Source organism: Austrofundulus limnaeus, unplaced genomic scaffold (genome assembly GCF_001266775.1).
Source record: "Austrofundulus limnaeus strain Quisiro unplaced genomic scaffold, Austrofundulus_limnaeus-1.0 Scaffold265, whole genome shotgun sequence".
In the NCBI taxonomy this organism is placed as follows: domain Eukaryota; kingdom Metazoa; phylum Chordata; class Actinopteri; order Cyprinodontiformes; family Rivulidae; genus Austrofundulus; species Austrofundulus limnaeus.
In genome coordinates this window covers 117,732-134,998 of record NW_013952667.1, presented here as the reverse complement: position 1 = coordinate 134,998, position 17,267 = coordinate 117,732, and the positions used below count along the sequence as shown (strand labels likewise).

The 17,267-nt window shown below is 39.4% G+C and overlaps 3 protein-coding genes across 3 annotated transcripts in view; 2 read left to right on the top strand and 1 right to left on the bottom strand.

Moving 5' to 3' along the window:
• The window catches only part of gkap1 (G kinase anchoring protein 1), a 9,559-nt gene extending 7,539 nt beyond the window's left edge, over positions 1-2,020 (top strand). The window contains exons 5-12 of the mRNA XM_014020762.1: positions 2-128; positions 317-345; positions 513-674; positions 836-922; positions 1,006-1,069; positions 1,154-1,224; positions 1,302-1,379; positions 1,539-2,020. Of these exons, the coding sequence (XP_013876216.1) occupies positions 2-128; positions 317-345; positions 513-674; positions 836-922; positions 1,006-1,069; positions 1,154-1,224; positions 1,302-1,379; positions 1,539-1,580 (660 nt within the window). The 3' untranslated portion in view covers positions 1,581-2,020. The remainder of the gene's footprint in view (position 1; positions 129-316; positions 346-512; positions 675-835; positions 923-1,005; positions 1,070-1,153; positions 1,225-1,301; positions 1,380-1,538) is intronic.
• A 110-nt stretch (positions 2,021-2,130) lies between these two features.
• On the top strand, positions 2,131-9,054 carry LOC106526207 (ubiquilin-1). Its single transcript, XM_014020744.1, has 11 exons — positions 2,131-2,507; positions 2,596-2,738; positions 5,055-5,176; positions 5,275-5,522; positions 5,603-5,737; positions 5,831-5,942; positions 6,075-6,196; positions 6,652-6,735; positions 8,329-8,444; positions 8,513-8,684; positions 8,834-9,054. Exons 1-11 carry the CDS (start codon positions 2,235-2,237, stop codon positions 8,888-8,890), a joined length of 1,584 nt encoding a protein of 527 aa, XP_013876198.1. The 5' UTR covers positions 2,131-2,234; the 3' UTR covers positions 8,891-9,054.
• A 507-nt stretch (positions 9,055-9,561) lies between these two features.
• Positions 9,562-17,105, bottom strand: LOC106526213 (IDNK gluconokinase; the record flags this gene model as incomplete). The annotated part of the gene is given in 6 exon segments (XM_014020761.1): positions 9,562-11,333; positions 11,962-12,005; positions 14,148-14,234; positions 14,320-14,350; positions 15,928-16,001; positions 16,897-17,105. Coding segments are annotated over 5 exon segments (555 nt in total). The 3' UTR covers positions 9,562-10,978.
• Positions 17,106-17,267: the final 162 nt, after the last annotated feature.

Below are 17,267 nucleotides of genomic sequence, written 5' to 3'. Positions count from 1 at the left end.
GAGCAACACAAACGCATTTTCACCTAAATCACGAGGAGCTAAAGACGGCGGGGTGAAGAAGGACAAGAAGAAGAATCAACAGGCAAAAGACAAAAAGACGGTTTCTCTGCAGGACTTTCAAGCTGAAGGTTGTACTGGAGAGAAAAATCAGCTGATTACCTGCAAAATAGTTTCAAATTAAAATGTATTTGCCCTCAGGTGCACACAACCTGGAACTAGATTTGTCTAGACTAAAAATGTTATCATTTATTTAACAGATGTTGTTTGTTCTTAAAAATGTGTAAAATTAAACTTTTGTTTTGCTTTTGCTTTGCAGAACATCTTAGTAGAAAACAAGAAAAGGAGGTGAGTAAGAGACTTTTTTTATGACGGCATGATCAAATTCTTCAATGGGAAGAACAGATTGGTCAATATACAAAATAATGTGAGAATATATATATATATTTTTCCTTTTTGTGACAAACATTTTCAAAAAGGTGCTTTTATTTCATTTTGACCAATTTCTCTTCCAGGACTCCAGAGTGTCAAACCCAGCATTAAGAACCGGACAGGAGGAGCGTTTTTTCAATAAACTAGAAGATGATGTAAGTCGAATTATCCAAAGGGAGAAAAGACGTGAGCAGTATTCTAACAGCCAGGGTCAAGAGGTCAACACATCCACGGAACACGAACCGGTGAGTCGTGACAACTAAAAACACACCTGGCTGTTCTTATTTACCAAACCTCAGCTACTTAAATGAGATGAGTTAAATTTTCCTTTTAGTAAACTAAATATAGCTAGAGAAAAAGATGTTTTATAAGAAAGACTTAAGAGCGACATCCTCTGTTCTGTTAGGACCCTCGAACAGAACAACTGAAGTACGATCTGGAGAAGAAGGACCGGGAGATTGATCAGCTAAAGAAGACCATCTCACAGTGGGAGGTCAGGAGGGACGCCTGCTTTTTATATTATAACCATCAAATTCGATTTCACAACACAAATAATTGCTCTCGTCAATTCTGCAGGTGAAATACAAAGAGGTGAAAGCAAGAAATGCCCAGCTCCTTAAGATGCTCCAGCAGGGAGAGAGTGAGTTGAACATYACATCATCTGCCCAAATGATGCTGTCAGATGTTCTGCTCAGTGTTTCCTGATGTTTTCATCTCTTTTCAGTGAAGGACAAAGCAGAAATTCTTCTACAGGTAGAAGAACTGCTGCATATTAAAGAAGAATTATCATCACAGGTATGTAACTCGAGGGGGAGGGATGTTGGTTTGTTGGTCACAAGGACATTTCCTAATGAGTTCATCCTCATGTTCAGGTAACATTATTACATGCTGCTCTTGAACAAGAAAGATCTAAAGTTAAAGGGCTACAGTCTGAACAACCAAAACATCAGGTAAGTTTAAGTATTCCCTCTTATTTTAATGAAATTATCTGTGAAAGACCAAAAAAAAGGTTTTTATCTGTATTTGTACACCTGAACCTGAGTCCTCATCAAGTACAATTAGTTGGCTATAACAGCAGGTTTCATTGAAACACTTCCTCTGTTCTGCAGGGAAACAAGAAGGGGAAGAAAGCTGCCGAGTCGGATCTATGAAGGAGGAACAAATCGTGTCTGGAGATTATTTTAAAAAAAGAAAAAGAGCAGAGCTAAAGAACTACTGCTCAAAATTAATATCCTCTTCTCTTTTTATTATTTTATAATTTTTTTCCAAAGTGGGAATTCTATTCAGCCTGCATGTCCCTCTAAACACACACGTATACATACATACACACACAACGTACACTCCCAACATGGCATGCTGTGTTCACAACTGAGCAAGATTTACAGAAGCTTTTCAGAGTAACTGAGTGACTTTGTTTGTGTTGAGATGCCTGCTGGGTGCTCTGTGTTTCCCCTTTGTGGTGCCTCAGCATCCCAAGGACTGTCCCAAGACTCTGGGCCAGTCTTTTCAGGGGTTTTGTTGTCAAAACGACTGTTTCAAATGTATGCTTTTTTTCCTCACTGAGTAAATAAAATCTCTTCAGTGAAGAAAACTTTGTCTACATTTTGTGTGTTTCAATTTTAGACAGCAACAAACCTGGTGACGTTATAGATATGGTTCATAAAGTCATAGTAAATCTTTGATACACTATGTACAAAATGTGTTTATTACTTCAGATGTTCATTAGCTGGCTTCAAGCATTTCAAAGATTAAGCTATTAATTTGGATTTAGTGTGTTTGACACAAAAAAATTAAAGTATCATTTAATGGTGCACAGAAATCTTACGTCACTGCAGACGAGTTACAGCTTTCTGCCGAGTCATTGGGACACACACACACACACACTCCTCCGGTGCAAGACTGATCGCTCCAGATCCGCTCATCTTCATCAAAGGGATAAAGCTAAGATGTCAGGCTTGGCAGAGGATGATCCTGGAAAAGCTGGTGATTATTGCAGATCTGAAACGGTCCGAGTTGTCATCAGAGGTGTCAGAGAGAGAAGAGACTTCAGCGCCAGAGGAGACTGCACCATCGGACAGGTCAGGAGAGCCCGACAGAATCAGATGCCATCATTACTGCTGATGTGTTTGTAGTTCCAGCAAAGTGTTTGGATGTTTTTGTGCACAGTTGAAGTGGTCTCTGTCAGAACGCCTGGGAGCTTCAGCTGAGGAGCTGGTGCTGATCCACTCCGGCCGGGCTCTCACTGACTCAGAGCTCATGAGTCACCTTAAAGGGCAGAATGGGTCAGTCAGCCTCTGCATGATCCAAAGGTACACACTGAGACAGACAGAAAAGGTTTTACAAACATACTTTACCTGCTGAGTCTAAAAATACTTTTATAGGTCAGAAACGTGTGGTATCACTTTAGAAAAAGGATATCCTTTAAATCAGTGTTTCCCAAAGTTGGGGTCAAGACCCAAAGTGGGGTCCCAAAACATCAAGGTGGGGTCCTGACAAGATTTTCTGAATTAATTACATTTTTGCCTTAGTTGTTACAAAGGAGTGAGGTTAGTATATTTTAAATGGATAAATGTAGTATAATAAATATTGTTACTATGCCCATGTTTTGTTGACCTGATCCAAATGTTTATCATCCAAAAATAGTTGTGGGCACAGGTCTCTGCTACTGTTTATTTTGTGGGTCAAAAGCTGAAAAGTTTGGGAACCACTGCACTTTGGTTCCCAAAGTTGGGCTTGGGACCCAATTTTGGGTCATGAAGCACCTTGGATAATCTCCAGAAATATATTTAAAGGGTAATAAAATAATTGCTGATGTAATATTTTCCCTATAAATATTACAAAAACACAAAATAACTATAAATAAGTATTTACACTCACCGGCCACTTTATTAGGTACACCTGTCCAACTGCTCGTTAACACTTAATTTCTAATCAGCCAATCACATGGCGGCAACTCAGTGCATTTAGGCATGTAGACATGGTSAAGACAATCTCCTGCAGTTCAAARRGAGCATCAGTATGGGGAAGAAAGGTGATTTGAGTGCCTTTGAACGTGGCATGGTTGTTGGTGCCAGAAGTCCTGGTCTGAGTATTTCAGAAACTGCTGATCTACTGGGATTTTCACGCACAACCGTCTCTAGGGTTTACAGAGAATGGTCCGAAAAAGAAAAAACATCCAGTGAGCGGCAGTCCTGTGGGCGGAAATGCCTTGTTGATGCCAGAGGTCAGAGGAGAATGGGCAGACTGGTTCGAGCTGATAGAAAGGCAACAGTGACTCAAATAACCACCCGTTACAACCAAGGTAGGCAGAAGAGCATCTCTGAACACACAACATGTCGAACTTTGAGGCAGATGGGCTTCAGCAGCAGAAGACCACACCGGGTGCCACTCCTTTCAGCTAAGAACAGGAAACTGAGGCTACAATTTGCACAAGCTCATCGAAATTGGACAAGAGAAGATTGGAAAAAGTTGCCTGGCCGGATGAGTCTCGATTTCTGCTGCGACATTCGGATGGTAGGGTCAGAATTTGGCGTCAGCAACATGAAAGCATGGATCGATCCTGCCTTGTATCAACGGTTCAGGCTGGTGGTGGTGGTGTCATGGTGTGGGGAATCTTTTCTTGGCACTCTTTGGGCCCTTTGGTACCAGTTGAGCATCGTTGCAACGCCACAGCCTACCCGAGTATTGTTGCTGACCATGTCCATCCCTTTATGACTACAATGTACCCAACATCCGATGGCTACTTTCAGCAGGATAYTGCACCATGTCATAAAGCTGGAATCATCTCAGACTGGTTTCTTGAACATGACAATGAGTTCACTGTACTCAAATGGCCTCCACAGTCACCAGATCTCAATCCAATAGAGCATCTTTGGGATGTGGTGGAACGGGAGATTCGCATCATGGATGTGCAGCCGACAAATCTGCGGCAACTGTGTGATGCCATCATGTCAATATGGACCAAAATCTCTGAGGAACGCTTCCAGCACCTTGTTGAATCTATGCCACGAAGAATTGAGGCAGTTCTGAAGGCAAAAGGGGGTCCAACCCATTACTAGCGTGGTGTACCTAATAAAGTGGCCGGTGAGTGTATATTTGTGTATAAGCTGTTTAGGTTGTCAAAAATCCTGTGTTTTTAGGGTTATTAAAGTTTGTGTGCTCAGACCAGTAATATTTGGGGTCACAAGTTTTTGCCTTGGATATTTTGTGGGTCAGAAGACAAAAAGTTTGGGAACCACTGCTTTAAATGACTAATAGTTAATAATGCAGTTAATTAGCTGTAAACATTTAATAAACCATTAAGCATGAGGTAAGAACACAGCTTGTCTGAGCCAGGCTTTAAGTTCATCAGTTACAGATTGAGGTCAAAGTTAACAGGAAATGGATGCCACTCAGCATGAACACATTTCTGAACAAAAACCTGTTTGTGACAAAAATCTAAAGTCAGTCCAGTTGAAACCAGTAACTGTCAGCTGATTTGAATAAAACTGATGAAGATCTTTCTGCCTGACGTATATGTGTAAAACGTCTTTTGAATGTCAAAAGACAGGTTTCCAAAAAATAATAATTTGTTAGTACAGAAGGAGAATCTGTAATCTGGTTTTAAATTCAACCACCTTCCACAGACCTCAGCTTGAATCTGGTCGACTGGATGATCCAGCTTCAGAAACGGTCAAATCTGAGCTCCTCACTGTTCCAGACACTGAAGAGAACTTAACCCAGACTCCCACCTCTCCACTCTGTCTGGGTAAGAAGACAGAGAAGATCTTTACTCCAGCTGTTTTTCCCTTCTGTTCACTCATTCATTTACTGTCCCTGTTCCTTTGAATGCATCTTTTGTTTCAGTGGAAGACTTGGAAAACAGCAGCCCAGGCTTCTTCCCTGCCCTGCAGAGCGAGATGGAGAAGCAGCTTCTGGGTGACCCGGAGATGATGCACCGTGTTCTGCGCAGCTCCTTGGTGCAGGACATCCTCTCCACCTCGAGTCCTCGACTGACGAGACAGCTCATTCTGTCGAACCCCCAAATCCAGCAGCTCCTGCAAACAGACCCTGAGGTGGAAGGCTTGCTGAACAACGCAGACATCATTAACCAGGCATGTGAGCGGCACAGTGGTCATTTCAGTACATTAAATGTGCAAATAAAACATTGCTGCTACGTCTCCTTCCTCTCCAGGTGCTGGAGGTCATCAGGGAACCTGACATGATCGATGAAATGCTGCAAAATGAAGATGGAGATTTAGAGGATTTGTTTGAGTCCACCACAGCTGCAACAGAAACAAATATACAACCTGGTCTTAAACCATCACAGGTGAAGATTGTGTATTTATTTATTTAAGCTGTCTATTTCTTTTTTTTAGAAAAGTCCTTTCTAATTGTGACAGCATAATCTGTAAATCATCAGACACCAGAGGAAACAGTCTCAACACCCGCCCTCTCCAGTGACTCCACAGATCCCCTCAGAGGACTGATCGCTTCTCCCAAAGCTGGTTCAGGCTCTCAGAGAACTACTGCAGGCACAACACGCAAACCTACATAATGAAACAATCTAACTCACACTTGACACAAATAAGCTGCAACAAAACAAGCGTGTTCTAATTAATCTAATGGCATTAAAGTGCAACGTTTCTATGATTTGTTTTCTTCAGGCCTGCAGTCCCTCCTGGAGGAGATCACAGCTTGTCCAGGTCTGATGGAGGGTCTTCTCTCAGGTCCATATGTCAGCAGTCTTCTGAACTGCCTGAGCCAGAACCCTGACCTTGCTGCTCAGGTGATGCGTGCACAACGTACATAGAAACAGCGTGGAGGAGATGTAGACGGACCTATCTGTGCAAATAAAATGAAATATTTACAACAGTTTTATTGCTTTATAGTCCCTCGTATACAATGCTTTGTTTTTGTTACTGCAGAATGAGGCCATTACAGAGGAATGTCAGTAATGASTTGTTCTGTATCTGTAGGAGCAAAGTTAAGCTTTCGTATTTGTAGAAAATAAAAAATGACCTACTCTCTTAAATGATAAATCATTTTTGCCGTTTTATTTTTAGTTTAGGTCACTGGTTCTCCTTTTCCTTGTTGCCATTTTCAGCCTCACCAGTAGATGTCATCAAATCCCCACCTGCTACTTCTGCCATGAACAGCAAACTATTTCTTTCTTTTCAGAAGCAGGTAGAACTCAAATCTGCTGACTTTGTTTTTTGTTTTGTTTTGTTTTGTGTTTTTCAGATGCTGCTGAGTCATCCCTTGTTCTCAGGAAATGCTCAGCTGCAGCAGCAAATAAGACAACAAATCCCTCTCTTCCTGCAACAGGTCTGTGTATTCACTCAAGTGGTTTTCTCTTTTAGAACAGAATTCATAATGTATGTATGGGGAGTGTGAGTGGATTGTGGTGTCCATCTTGTGTGTCTTTGAATGAGTGGGTGAGAGTATGAGGGTGGGACTGTGTGATTGTGTTTATGTATGCTTGTATTTTTGTCAGGTTGGGACATGGGCGGCCCCTTCTTCGGGATCATTTGAGGGCCCACTACTGCCCTGCCGTGCTGTCCTCTGGTGGGTTGTGCCTTTGCCCGCCGGCGCGCTGGTGGCTCTCGTTGTCCGGGGCTGGGCGCTTGGGCATGTGCCGGCTCGGCCCGGTGACTGCCCGGTGGGGCGGGGGTCCTATCCCTCTGGTCCTATCGGGCCTTGGCCTGGGTGGGGGGGGGTGCGGCCTGGGGGCCCGGGCCTCTGTGTCCGTGCCTGGATCCACTCTGGCACGGTGGGTACCGGCGGGGCCTGTGAGTTTGTCGCTGCTGGCCCCAGGGGTTGCTGTATGTGGTCGCTGGTGGGGCTCTTCCGGTTCTCTCCGGTGGTCCTCTTTGGGGGGTGGGTGGGCGGCCCTTCCGGCGCGGGCGGCCCTTCCGGCGCGGGTGTCTCTAGGGGCTGCGTGCTTGGGGTCCCTCTCGGGGTCTTTGGCACTTGTCTCCCTTATGTCGGCTTCCTGCTTTGCGGGTCGCGTCTGTGGTCCCCCCACAGTCACTTTGAAACATTCCACGGGAGAGATCCATGCATGATCACAACCGCACACAAACAGGTGTTTACATCCTGAGTTTTCTATTTGGGCACTGACTGAATGATATGTGCATATGTGTATATGTATGTATATGTGTATGTATGTATATGTGCATGTATATGTATGTGTATGCATGTATGTGTATGTGTATATGTATGTATGTGTATATATGTATATATATATGTATGTGTATGTGTATATATATGTATGTGTATGTATATATATGAATGTGTATGTATATATATGTATATATATAGTGTTTGGATATGTAGGTAGGGGTAGGTTTATGTGTATATGTATAAATTTATATATGTATATGGGTATGGTTTTCAGCAAGGCTATAGTCATTATAATTATATAGATATGCATTTTTGTTGCTGTGGTTTTGCTATCTTTGTTTTGTAGGTGTGGAGCCAAGAAGTCCGGTGTGCTGTCCTGTGTTTTCTCAACATATACTGTATTTTACATTATCTTCCAATCTCTTTTTCACTCGTTCTCATTACATTTCACTTTTTTCTTTCTCTTTCCTTTTCTACTACTAAAAAAACATAATAATGGTGTGGAGAGGATGGCTATAAGGGGAGAAGGGAGGCCATCCAAAAAGAAAAAAAAACATAATGGTGTGGAGAGGATGGCTATAAGGGGAGAAGGGAGGCCATCTATTAAAAAAAACAGTATTCATATTGTTTGTTTTTTCTAAACTGATGCCAGTCCTTATATTAAAGTAATGATTTATGCATTTAAAGTTGTTATCTGATAGAAAGAGTCCTAGCCTTTACCTATGATGCAGCTGCTGCAGATGTGATTAGCTGCAGTGACTCCKCAGCTGAATCCTATTTATCTTTAACTCACAGATGCAGAGTCCAGAGCTTCTGTCAGCCATGTTYAACCCCAGAGCCATGGAGGCTCTGCTGCAGATCCAACAGGGCCTGCAGACTCTGGCTGCAGAGGCTCCATCCCTCTTGCCCATGTGAGCACAGACAGGCTGTTCTGGTCCACAGATGCGAAAACATTTACAGACACCTGTCTGCTCTGCAGGGCAGGGCTCGGAACCAGTGGTGCCAGCGTTAATGCTGCTCCGGAGTGTGACGCTGACACTGCCCCGGACAGCCAGTCAGGATGCAGCCCTCACGTTGCCACGGTGACAGAGCAGCAGCAGCAGCAGTTTGTGCATCAGATGCTGCAGGAACTGGCTAACAGCGACAATCAGGTACAACTTATCTGCGCCCTAACAGAATGAAATTAGTCTGAAAATCCTGCAGGAAATAAAAGCATAAARGCTTTTCTGCTTGGATCCACCTGGCTGATCATTTGTCAACCTGTTTTTAAAAATTTAATGATGTATAAATTACGTTTCAGCTACACCATGAAGAGGAGGAGCTGAACTCTGTGGGCCTCAGACGAACAAGCCTTTAGGAGCTCATCAGGACGTAAATCTTCTGGCTTCCTTTTACACTCAGAAATATCACTGTTAGCTTCACTGATGAATAACAAATTATTGTTGTGATACAGGGATTTTAAAAAAGGCTTTCTAAATCAAGCTTTTTTCCTTCCCATATTAAAATCTAGTGTACAATAAACACCACAGAACTGTTTCTTTTTTTATTTTAGGTCTGAGGTTTAAATAAATAATGCAACTTAATCTTAATTCTAATTTACATTTATCATGAGTCAGAAATCTGCACTTTCCAGCTTCACTCTGCTCTGATCTCAGCTACCAAACTAAAACACACAATTTCTTATTAAATATATATATGCATGATATCAGCTTGACAACTTGGCTGTGTTTGTTTGTTGCTTCCAGACTGAGGGGGTTTAATCTCCGTGTGTGAGAGAGAGATATGGGAGTAGCTGAAGGGGGGACTTCTGGATTAGAAGTTCCAAAAATATTCTGGTTGAGGCTTGAAGATGAGTCACGACATAAAAACAGTTTTCAGTGTGAAGCAGAGCTGTGTTCGTTTCTTCTGATGAGAAACTTTCAACTCGAGCGACTCGACCCGGTGTGACCCGCCTCATGGTGCTGTAGTCTTTAACACAGTTCATGTCGGTGCATAAAATACACTTCAACAAACTGAACAAACACATAATTTGCAGTTTCTTGATATTTATTTCAAACATTTTAATACACATTTTTTCAAAAGTGAATAAATTGTCAAAGGTTATTTAGGAACTTTTTGAGAAATGTTAAAAATAACTGCGGTCTAAAACTAACTGTAGAAACATGTTTTTGTTGTTTTATTATAAACTTTATGCTACTGATCAGAGCAAGGAAATAAAAAGGCTTAATTTCATTAAAAGAAACACTTTTTTTAACATTGATCTCTTTGGTTAATTGTAAAGATTTATAACCTGTCCATTGCTTATGTTACCTGAAGGTGGGGCTGCAAAACATTAATTCAAATTGTTCAGATTAAAATGTGAAAATCAGTTATCAAACAACTCCAACACAGATACTGAATCACCACAGCAATAACCAAGACCACACTTTGGTCTCTAACTGCTCCTAAAGTAGTTTGTGCTTATACAGAAAAGTCCTGCTAATACCAACCAAAGCAGAAACACACATCTGAATACATCCTGATCCAAACTTGTTACAGTTTCAAATATTCAACTTAGCTGAAACACAAAACAGAATTTCAGATGTTTTCTGCAAGCTTTGTTCTTTTTTAAACCAGAAACACCAAAGGATCAGACTCTTTGTTTTTCACTGAAAAAGTAATGAGTAGATGAAACATTTCTAACTGCGTGAGCTTCTATGTGGCTGTCTGGAATTAAAATTATTTCTTTTTCATCTTTACTCAGATTTAAACTACATACAGATTAGGTTGAATTAACTGACAAGGGCTTACATGGTGATGATTTTTATTGTAACRGCTAATGAGGAAGATCCTGACAACAGATGATAGAAATGTCCTTATGCAGGTTGTATGGTATATTAGATTTTTTGACCATTTTTAAAGTGGTCATGAGCAAAGCTCCTTAGACTTTAAGACTATTTTCTTTGGGTTTTGGCTGCTTCAACTATTTCATTTCAGTACCTGACCATTATCAGAGGCATTTTTCAGTTTGTTAATCCACTTAACTTTGATAAATCATTCTGGCATCAAGAGACTCCTAAGCCCCATCAACTGGTGTTACATAACACACAACTTAACAAAACAAACTTTTGTATTACATTTGTAGGTTTTTCAGTATCAGCTGCCTGTCAAAAACAACTTGTTTCCATTTCTTTAGTAAAGCCTCTAAATATCACCATCAGAAAAAAGGTTTGAAAATTTGAAATATTGCTTAAGCAAAAGCATGAATGTGGGATGTTTTAAAATCACGTACAGTACAGTAGATTTGAAGAAATGTATGTACAACTGTGGTGAAAACAACTCCTGGTTTAACGCTGATATTTTCAAGGCACTGCAGTAAAAGTGTGGATGATGAAAAACTGTGTCAGACTGAGCATAAATTAAATGACTAACAATCCCACTTCAAACAGCTGCAGTGGTCACTGCTTCACTTCAGGCTGAGAAGATGCTTTTCCACCTCCAACACCAAATCAGCGACGCTCTTCCTGATGTCCAGTGGCAACACGTTCTCCTCGTCTGTCGGAGGCTCCAAAATGTCAAACTGAGAACGCAGCAGGTCTGCTTTCATGTAATGTCCCTTCCTGGCCACCATCCTCTGGTAAATGAAATCATAGTCGCCGTGCAGGTAGAGGAAAAATACGTCAGAAGAAGTGGGAGGTGAGATGCTCTGGTGCGGACAGGAAGAGGAAGTGAGGGCCGAGGAGCCGTGGAGGAGGATCTGCCTGTACAGACGCTTCAGAGCCGAACACGCGATTAGAGCGTCAGAACCTGAACTTCTTTCTCTGTGATGGGCAGACACAAACATCAGCACACACACAGAGGGGAAAAAAGGAAATGAGATTTATCTGAACTACCCCTGATGTGACTGGATAATATTTAAATTAACTTTTGTTTCAAGAAGTTAAAAAGATGAAACGTGGAGAGAAAGCAGCAGAATGGGTGAAATAAAAAGTCAGTTTGAATGTGGAGGAAAAACACTTTGATGTTTCTAGAAAAAAAAAAGATGGCACGCTTTCTGACATCTTATTCTCCACTGACTAAATCTGTCTTTCCTCCCCTAAACTCTCGTTCCTGCTGTTACGGATTTCATCTCCATTTTCAAAACCCTTTTTGATGCTTTTTGATCTTTTTCAACAATTTCACACTTTTGCATATTTTTTACCTTTCTCCTCTACATTTCATCTCTGTCTGACTCTGAACTTCTCTGACTTTTATCAGAACAAGGAAGATGTCTTCTTACAATTACACTTATGTAATGAGGACAAAAAAACTAGGACATGAATTTGTATGGAGATTTAGTTTAAGAATATGGTAAAAGTTGGATTAAATCTTATAAAAAACGAATGCTCAGTCAGAGTTTTGTCCTCAGAAGTGGTGAAACAAGAATATATGAGTTTGGGTTATTCTCACCTGTTAATAATTTCATGTAATTTGAGAAGCCAAGGAAATCTGTCCTGGAAAGACAAACAAAATTAATGTATTTTTCTCTTGAAACACAGTTTTTTTTTTGTTGTTGTTGTTTCTGTTATTGATTGATAATGAAATACCTGCTTCAACAAAGGCCAGGTCTTGAATATTGGGTTTGGATGTACACAATTAAAGCCTATAGATGGTCATTTTTGGATAACAGGAGAGTGGATGCAAGAAGCCACATTATTGTCCCACAACCATTATCAGCAGAGTTGTAAAGTAACCAAGTACAAATACTTTGTTACTGTACTTAAGTAGAATGTTTGGGTATCTGTACTCGAGTAATTATTTTTCAGCCTACTTTTTACTTCTTACATTTTCACACAATTATCTGTACTTTCTTCTACTTACATTTTTAAAAAAGGCAAGAAGTAGAAAGTTGTTACTTTCATTTCATTTTTGCTTGTTTTTATTCCATCTTGTTACTGTAAAAAATAAAATCTATCCATATAAATTGTGCCTCCTATAGACTGAATTTAACTGTGGTTGAATGAGAAGAATAAATATATAAAATTCTGATACCGTATTAGTTTGTACACAGACAAATCATGTCACACTCCAGCAGGACATAATCATTAAAATAAAAGTACTGTACTTAAGAAATATTTGTATTTCATGAATTATATTATTGCATTTGGCTGCAGCCCTCAGATAGATTTTTATTTTGGGGAAAAGATTTGGGAAGCCTTGATATATGTAAACTCAGACAGATAGACTAGTGCATCCTAAATTTAACATAAAATAATTATTTTAATAAAAGTCATTTTTGTATTGTTTTTGGGAGGTCACCTCCTAACAAATGTCCTCACAGAAAATCTAGCTGCTCATTTTAAACCGATACTTTTACTTTTAATATTTAAGTACAAAAGTATCAGATACTTTAAGATTTTTACTCAAGTAATATTCCTAAAGGAGACTTTAACTTTTACCAATTTTTTTCATAAGATACTTGTACTTTTACTCAAGTATCACTTTGTGGTACTTTATACAGCACTGATTATATGGAGAATGCTGGTGCCAGAAATTCACACAGTGGTTTGTACAGATAAATAATATTATCAGGGATAAAGGTTCTCAATAGCATTTCAATTCAGGGAGAGCGTGAAAAGATTCAAGTTTTCTGGGGGGAGGCTCACATGACAGAAAATAATTGAGAACCAAAGGATAAATGACTGTGAGCTGCTACTACACTCAAATTTAGCTCAAGATCTATAAAAGAACAGTAATAGCAATGTTTATGTGCAGTAAGGTCGATTAGCTGCAGCAGTCATCTTTCATTCATTAAAATCTGTCCACTGATTCCTGAGATATTTTGATACTAGACAGACAACCATCAGCAGTCACTGAAAGGTSATTTTTAAACATGATGTGAAAAGACAATCCCAGCTTTGACTCCTGATCTGAAAACCAGAATATATTTTAGTTTACACATGTCTGAATCACACTCTTACATCAGGGATTCTGAGCACTCATCTCTTTGTTTACACCAAACCCATCCTGCCAACCGGTACGACAGGCATGGTTTTTTTTTTCCTCRCTCTAAAGTCAGACAGTAATCCTTTATTTACATTTCCGCTTTGCGTCATCGTTAAATCTCAAAAGTGCCAACTGTTGACTGTCTTCGAAATATGCCAGCTTGTCGGACAGAGTGGTGTTATTTCTCCTCGGAACGTCAGAGTAAACCTGTGAGTGGGAGGTTATCATCTGCTACCAAACACAGCTTCCAGCGAGCCGCTGCCAAACGTTGGCAGGCCTTCACTGCCTGTCGGCCTCTACACTCCACCCTGGCAGACAGCCAGTCACTTGTTTGAAGAGTTCCCTTTATATTAAAAGCTGACAACCAGAGAGAAAAGATAAATATTGAAGAAGAAAAAAAGATAAATGAATTGTAGAACTACGGTCTGGCGTGAGAATTTGTGTGCTCGAGCGAAGCCTCCTCCCACCTGTGGAGTTTTCGTTTTGCTGCAGGTCTGAGAAACGTGCAGCTAGAACAAGCAAACCAGCAGCACCCAAAAGACCGGGCTTTAAGAGATCAGTTCTACAAGTTAGATCCACACTGAGTTTTCAGGCCTCAAACGAATAAAAGCTCATAGAAAACGTAAACGCTGACACACTGGTGTGCTGACCTGGTCTGTGAGCGGTTCTCCACGAGCCATTTTCTGAATGTTCTCATGAGGGTGGAAGTTATCACCCTCGTAGAAAGGCCAGCCCAGCTGAGGAGTAAGAGATGAGTCAGTACGCAACAGGATACAGGAATGACAGCTTGCAATGTGTATGTGTGAGTGTGTGGAAATATACCTTTTCTGACAGAAATGTTCCTAAACTTGTTCTGTATTGGGGGGGGGAGACAAACACAATATACAACATAAAATCAATCAAAAAGTCACAAAAAATGATTCTTGAGTTACATTGAAATAAACAAAATGCATCTCTAAAAACTGTTCTCTTCAGTGTACCTGAATCAGTGTGTTTTAAATACTTGTGCAGTGGGTCACATTAATCATTAAACAGCCTCCACCTTCACCACTAAATAAACCAGAAGTTACTTTAATGCCTGGTTTTACATTTTAGACTTTGTACAACACTTTAATCATTGGGCCTCATGCAAGAAGCGTTCGTACGCACAGATTTGTTCTTAAGTTGTGCGTACGAGTGATTGAGGAGAATTTGTGGCATTCACCAATGTTTTCGTATTCTAASATTTTRTTCAGATACGAACAAAATTSACGAGTGGTCCAGACCTGTCGTATATTTTACSAGCAGTCAGTCTGCTGTTATCCAGACGGGTTTTCTTCACTAATAACTTTATATTTTGTTATTTAGAAAATATTTCCAGTTGAAAATAAATCACACTCCATAATTATATTGACAATAGGCTATTCTGTTTGAGTTGGAATTTGATTTTAACGACAAATTGATTAGATTAAGTTAAATTGTCTTTTAATGCTGTTGTATAACACTACAATATTAATATGAAGATCACAAACTAAAAACAACTTAAATTATGCATTAATTGAAGTTTGGAGACGTTTTAAAACACATCTTTTCAGAACCGCATCTGACACTTGCGACCGCCGGAAGGGGGGAGACGGCCGGGGTAGCGGTGCGCAACCACCCTTCTTCTGAATAAATGTAAACACAGTAACACAGTTGTTTACACTTAAATTAAAAATATTTGACCAAAGAAAAACTGAAGCGGGACTAGAGAGAGATGAATATGATTTATATTTTTATTTCTATAACGACCCACAGGAGACACGACATTAAKAGCACATTTCATTCCTTTAAGCAGCTCCTTTAATTCCACAGCTGACGCTGCTAAAGAGAACAGATTTTCTTTTCTCGATCTCAGAGAGCAGGACTTCAATCTCCGAACTCATAAAGTTCTTTTTTTACACTGCGATGCCATTTATGAATGGACACTTCCTGGTATGTGGGGCAGGAAACACAGCCTTATATGGTGTTTTTGGGGTGGTAATTATGCTAATCTCCTCTCGCGTGCACGAGCAGCTGGATCGAACAGGTGGAATTCACGCAGCTCATTTACGCACTTTTCCTGAAGATAGAAGAGTTTATTGAATCTGACGTGACATGTTCGTACAAACCCTTTGTACGAACAAAAGTAAGAGAAATTTAGGATAAGATTACGAACATGTTCTTGCATGAGGCCCAATGTTCTTTTAAAAAGCTGTAGCTGCAACTTTAACTTGTAAACAAACATGAATTAGTGACCAAAATCTGAGTGCATTGTAGATTATTTTCCTTATGGTCATCAAAAATAATAATAAAAAAAAATAAAAAACATATAATAATAATAATAATTATTATTATTATTATTATCATTATTATTATTATTATTATTAAACATAATTGGATGCATTTTAATGAATCAGACAGTGTACATACTTCCCAGAGCCTGAGACTCCCATTAAGATGTAGATCATCTTGTCTGTGAAAGCTCAGACACCTCAGTGCAGGTCCTGAAATATGTTAGTGAAAGAAAAACAATAAATGAATATATAGGGAATTTCAAGGGGTGGAGGACAATTTTACATTTCCAATACCACACAAGTAAAAACATGACTAACAAAAACTTTAAATATTACCCAAATATACACTGCTCAAAAAAATAAAGGGAACACTTAAACAACGCACACTAACTCCTGATCTTAATCAGTGAAATATTCACATTGAGTACTTTGTGCTTCACAAAAGTTTGATTTACTTGGACTTAGCGTGCGTTGTTCCTTTTATTTTTTTGAGCAGTGTATGTATAGTCTCACTAAAATATAATTACAAAAACTGTTTAAATTTATTTAAATCATTTATTAAACCAGCTTGAACACGTTAAGTATGCATAAACATGTTTTATGTCAAAGTATGTCATTTTTTTTTTAGTTTTATTTTTTTAGCAAATATGGACAATTAAAGCTGCTTCTGCGTCTTTCAGTGAGCCATCACAACATACAGGGAGATAATGACAGCTATTGAATTTGAGATTTTAAAAAGCACATTTAAGCTCCAAGCGATGTTTGTTTTCCAGCTGAATTTAAGGTTTTTGGTTCATGGTTATTATAATATAAAATAGAGTGTTTATTTCTTTGTAGCAGCTCTTCACAAAATAAAAGCAGAAACCCTAACAGCAAGGATCTGACATAATTAGCTAAATTAAAACCACCTGCTGATATTTTTTCTTTTTCTGCCAATCAGCTACTTAAGTCACTTATTTATATATCCATGTAATTTTGGAAAACCATTAAAAAACACATTTTGGAAACATTTAATTGTAGCCCCAACTTTTTTTAATAGTATCTAAAGCTGTCAAATTCAAATGGAAATGATTGTGAAGTTCTGAAGTCCATAGTGTGAACATACCGATACAGCACCTCCCTCCTGTCTCAAATACCCGGAAAATGAAGACAAACGTTGCTGTCAGCCATCATAATTTAATAAATAAACACATAAAACTTCCAGGAACAACAAACTACGTCTACGACCTGCCTGGGGTGTTCATCAAAAGCGATAAATCGCCATAAATGCACTAATCTGAACATCTGACTTGGACCATGGCGGCTGATTGTTTTGCGACGTGACGACGCACGTCGCTTTCGTCGGCAGTTAAAGGAACAGCGTATGTATGGCAAGCCTATTGATCATTTATTAGTTGACAAGGATGATTGCTTATTTATTTATTTATTTATTTATTTATTTATTTATTTATTTATTTATTTATTTATTTATTAAAC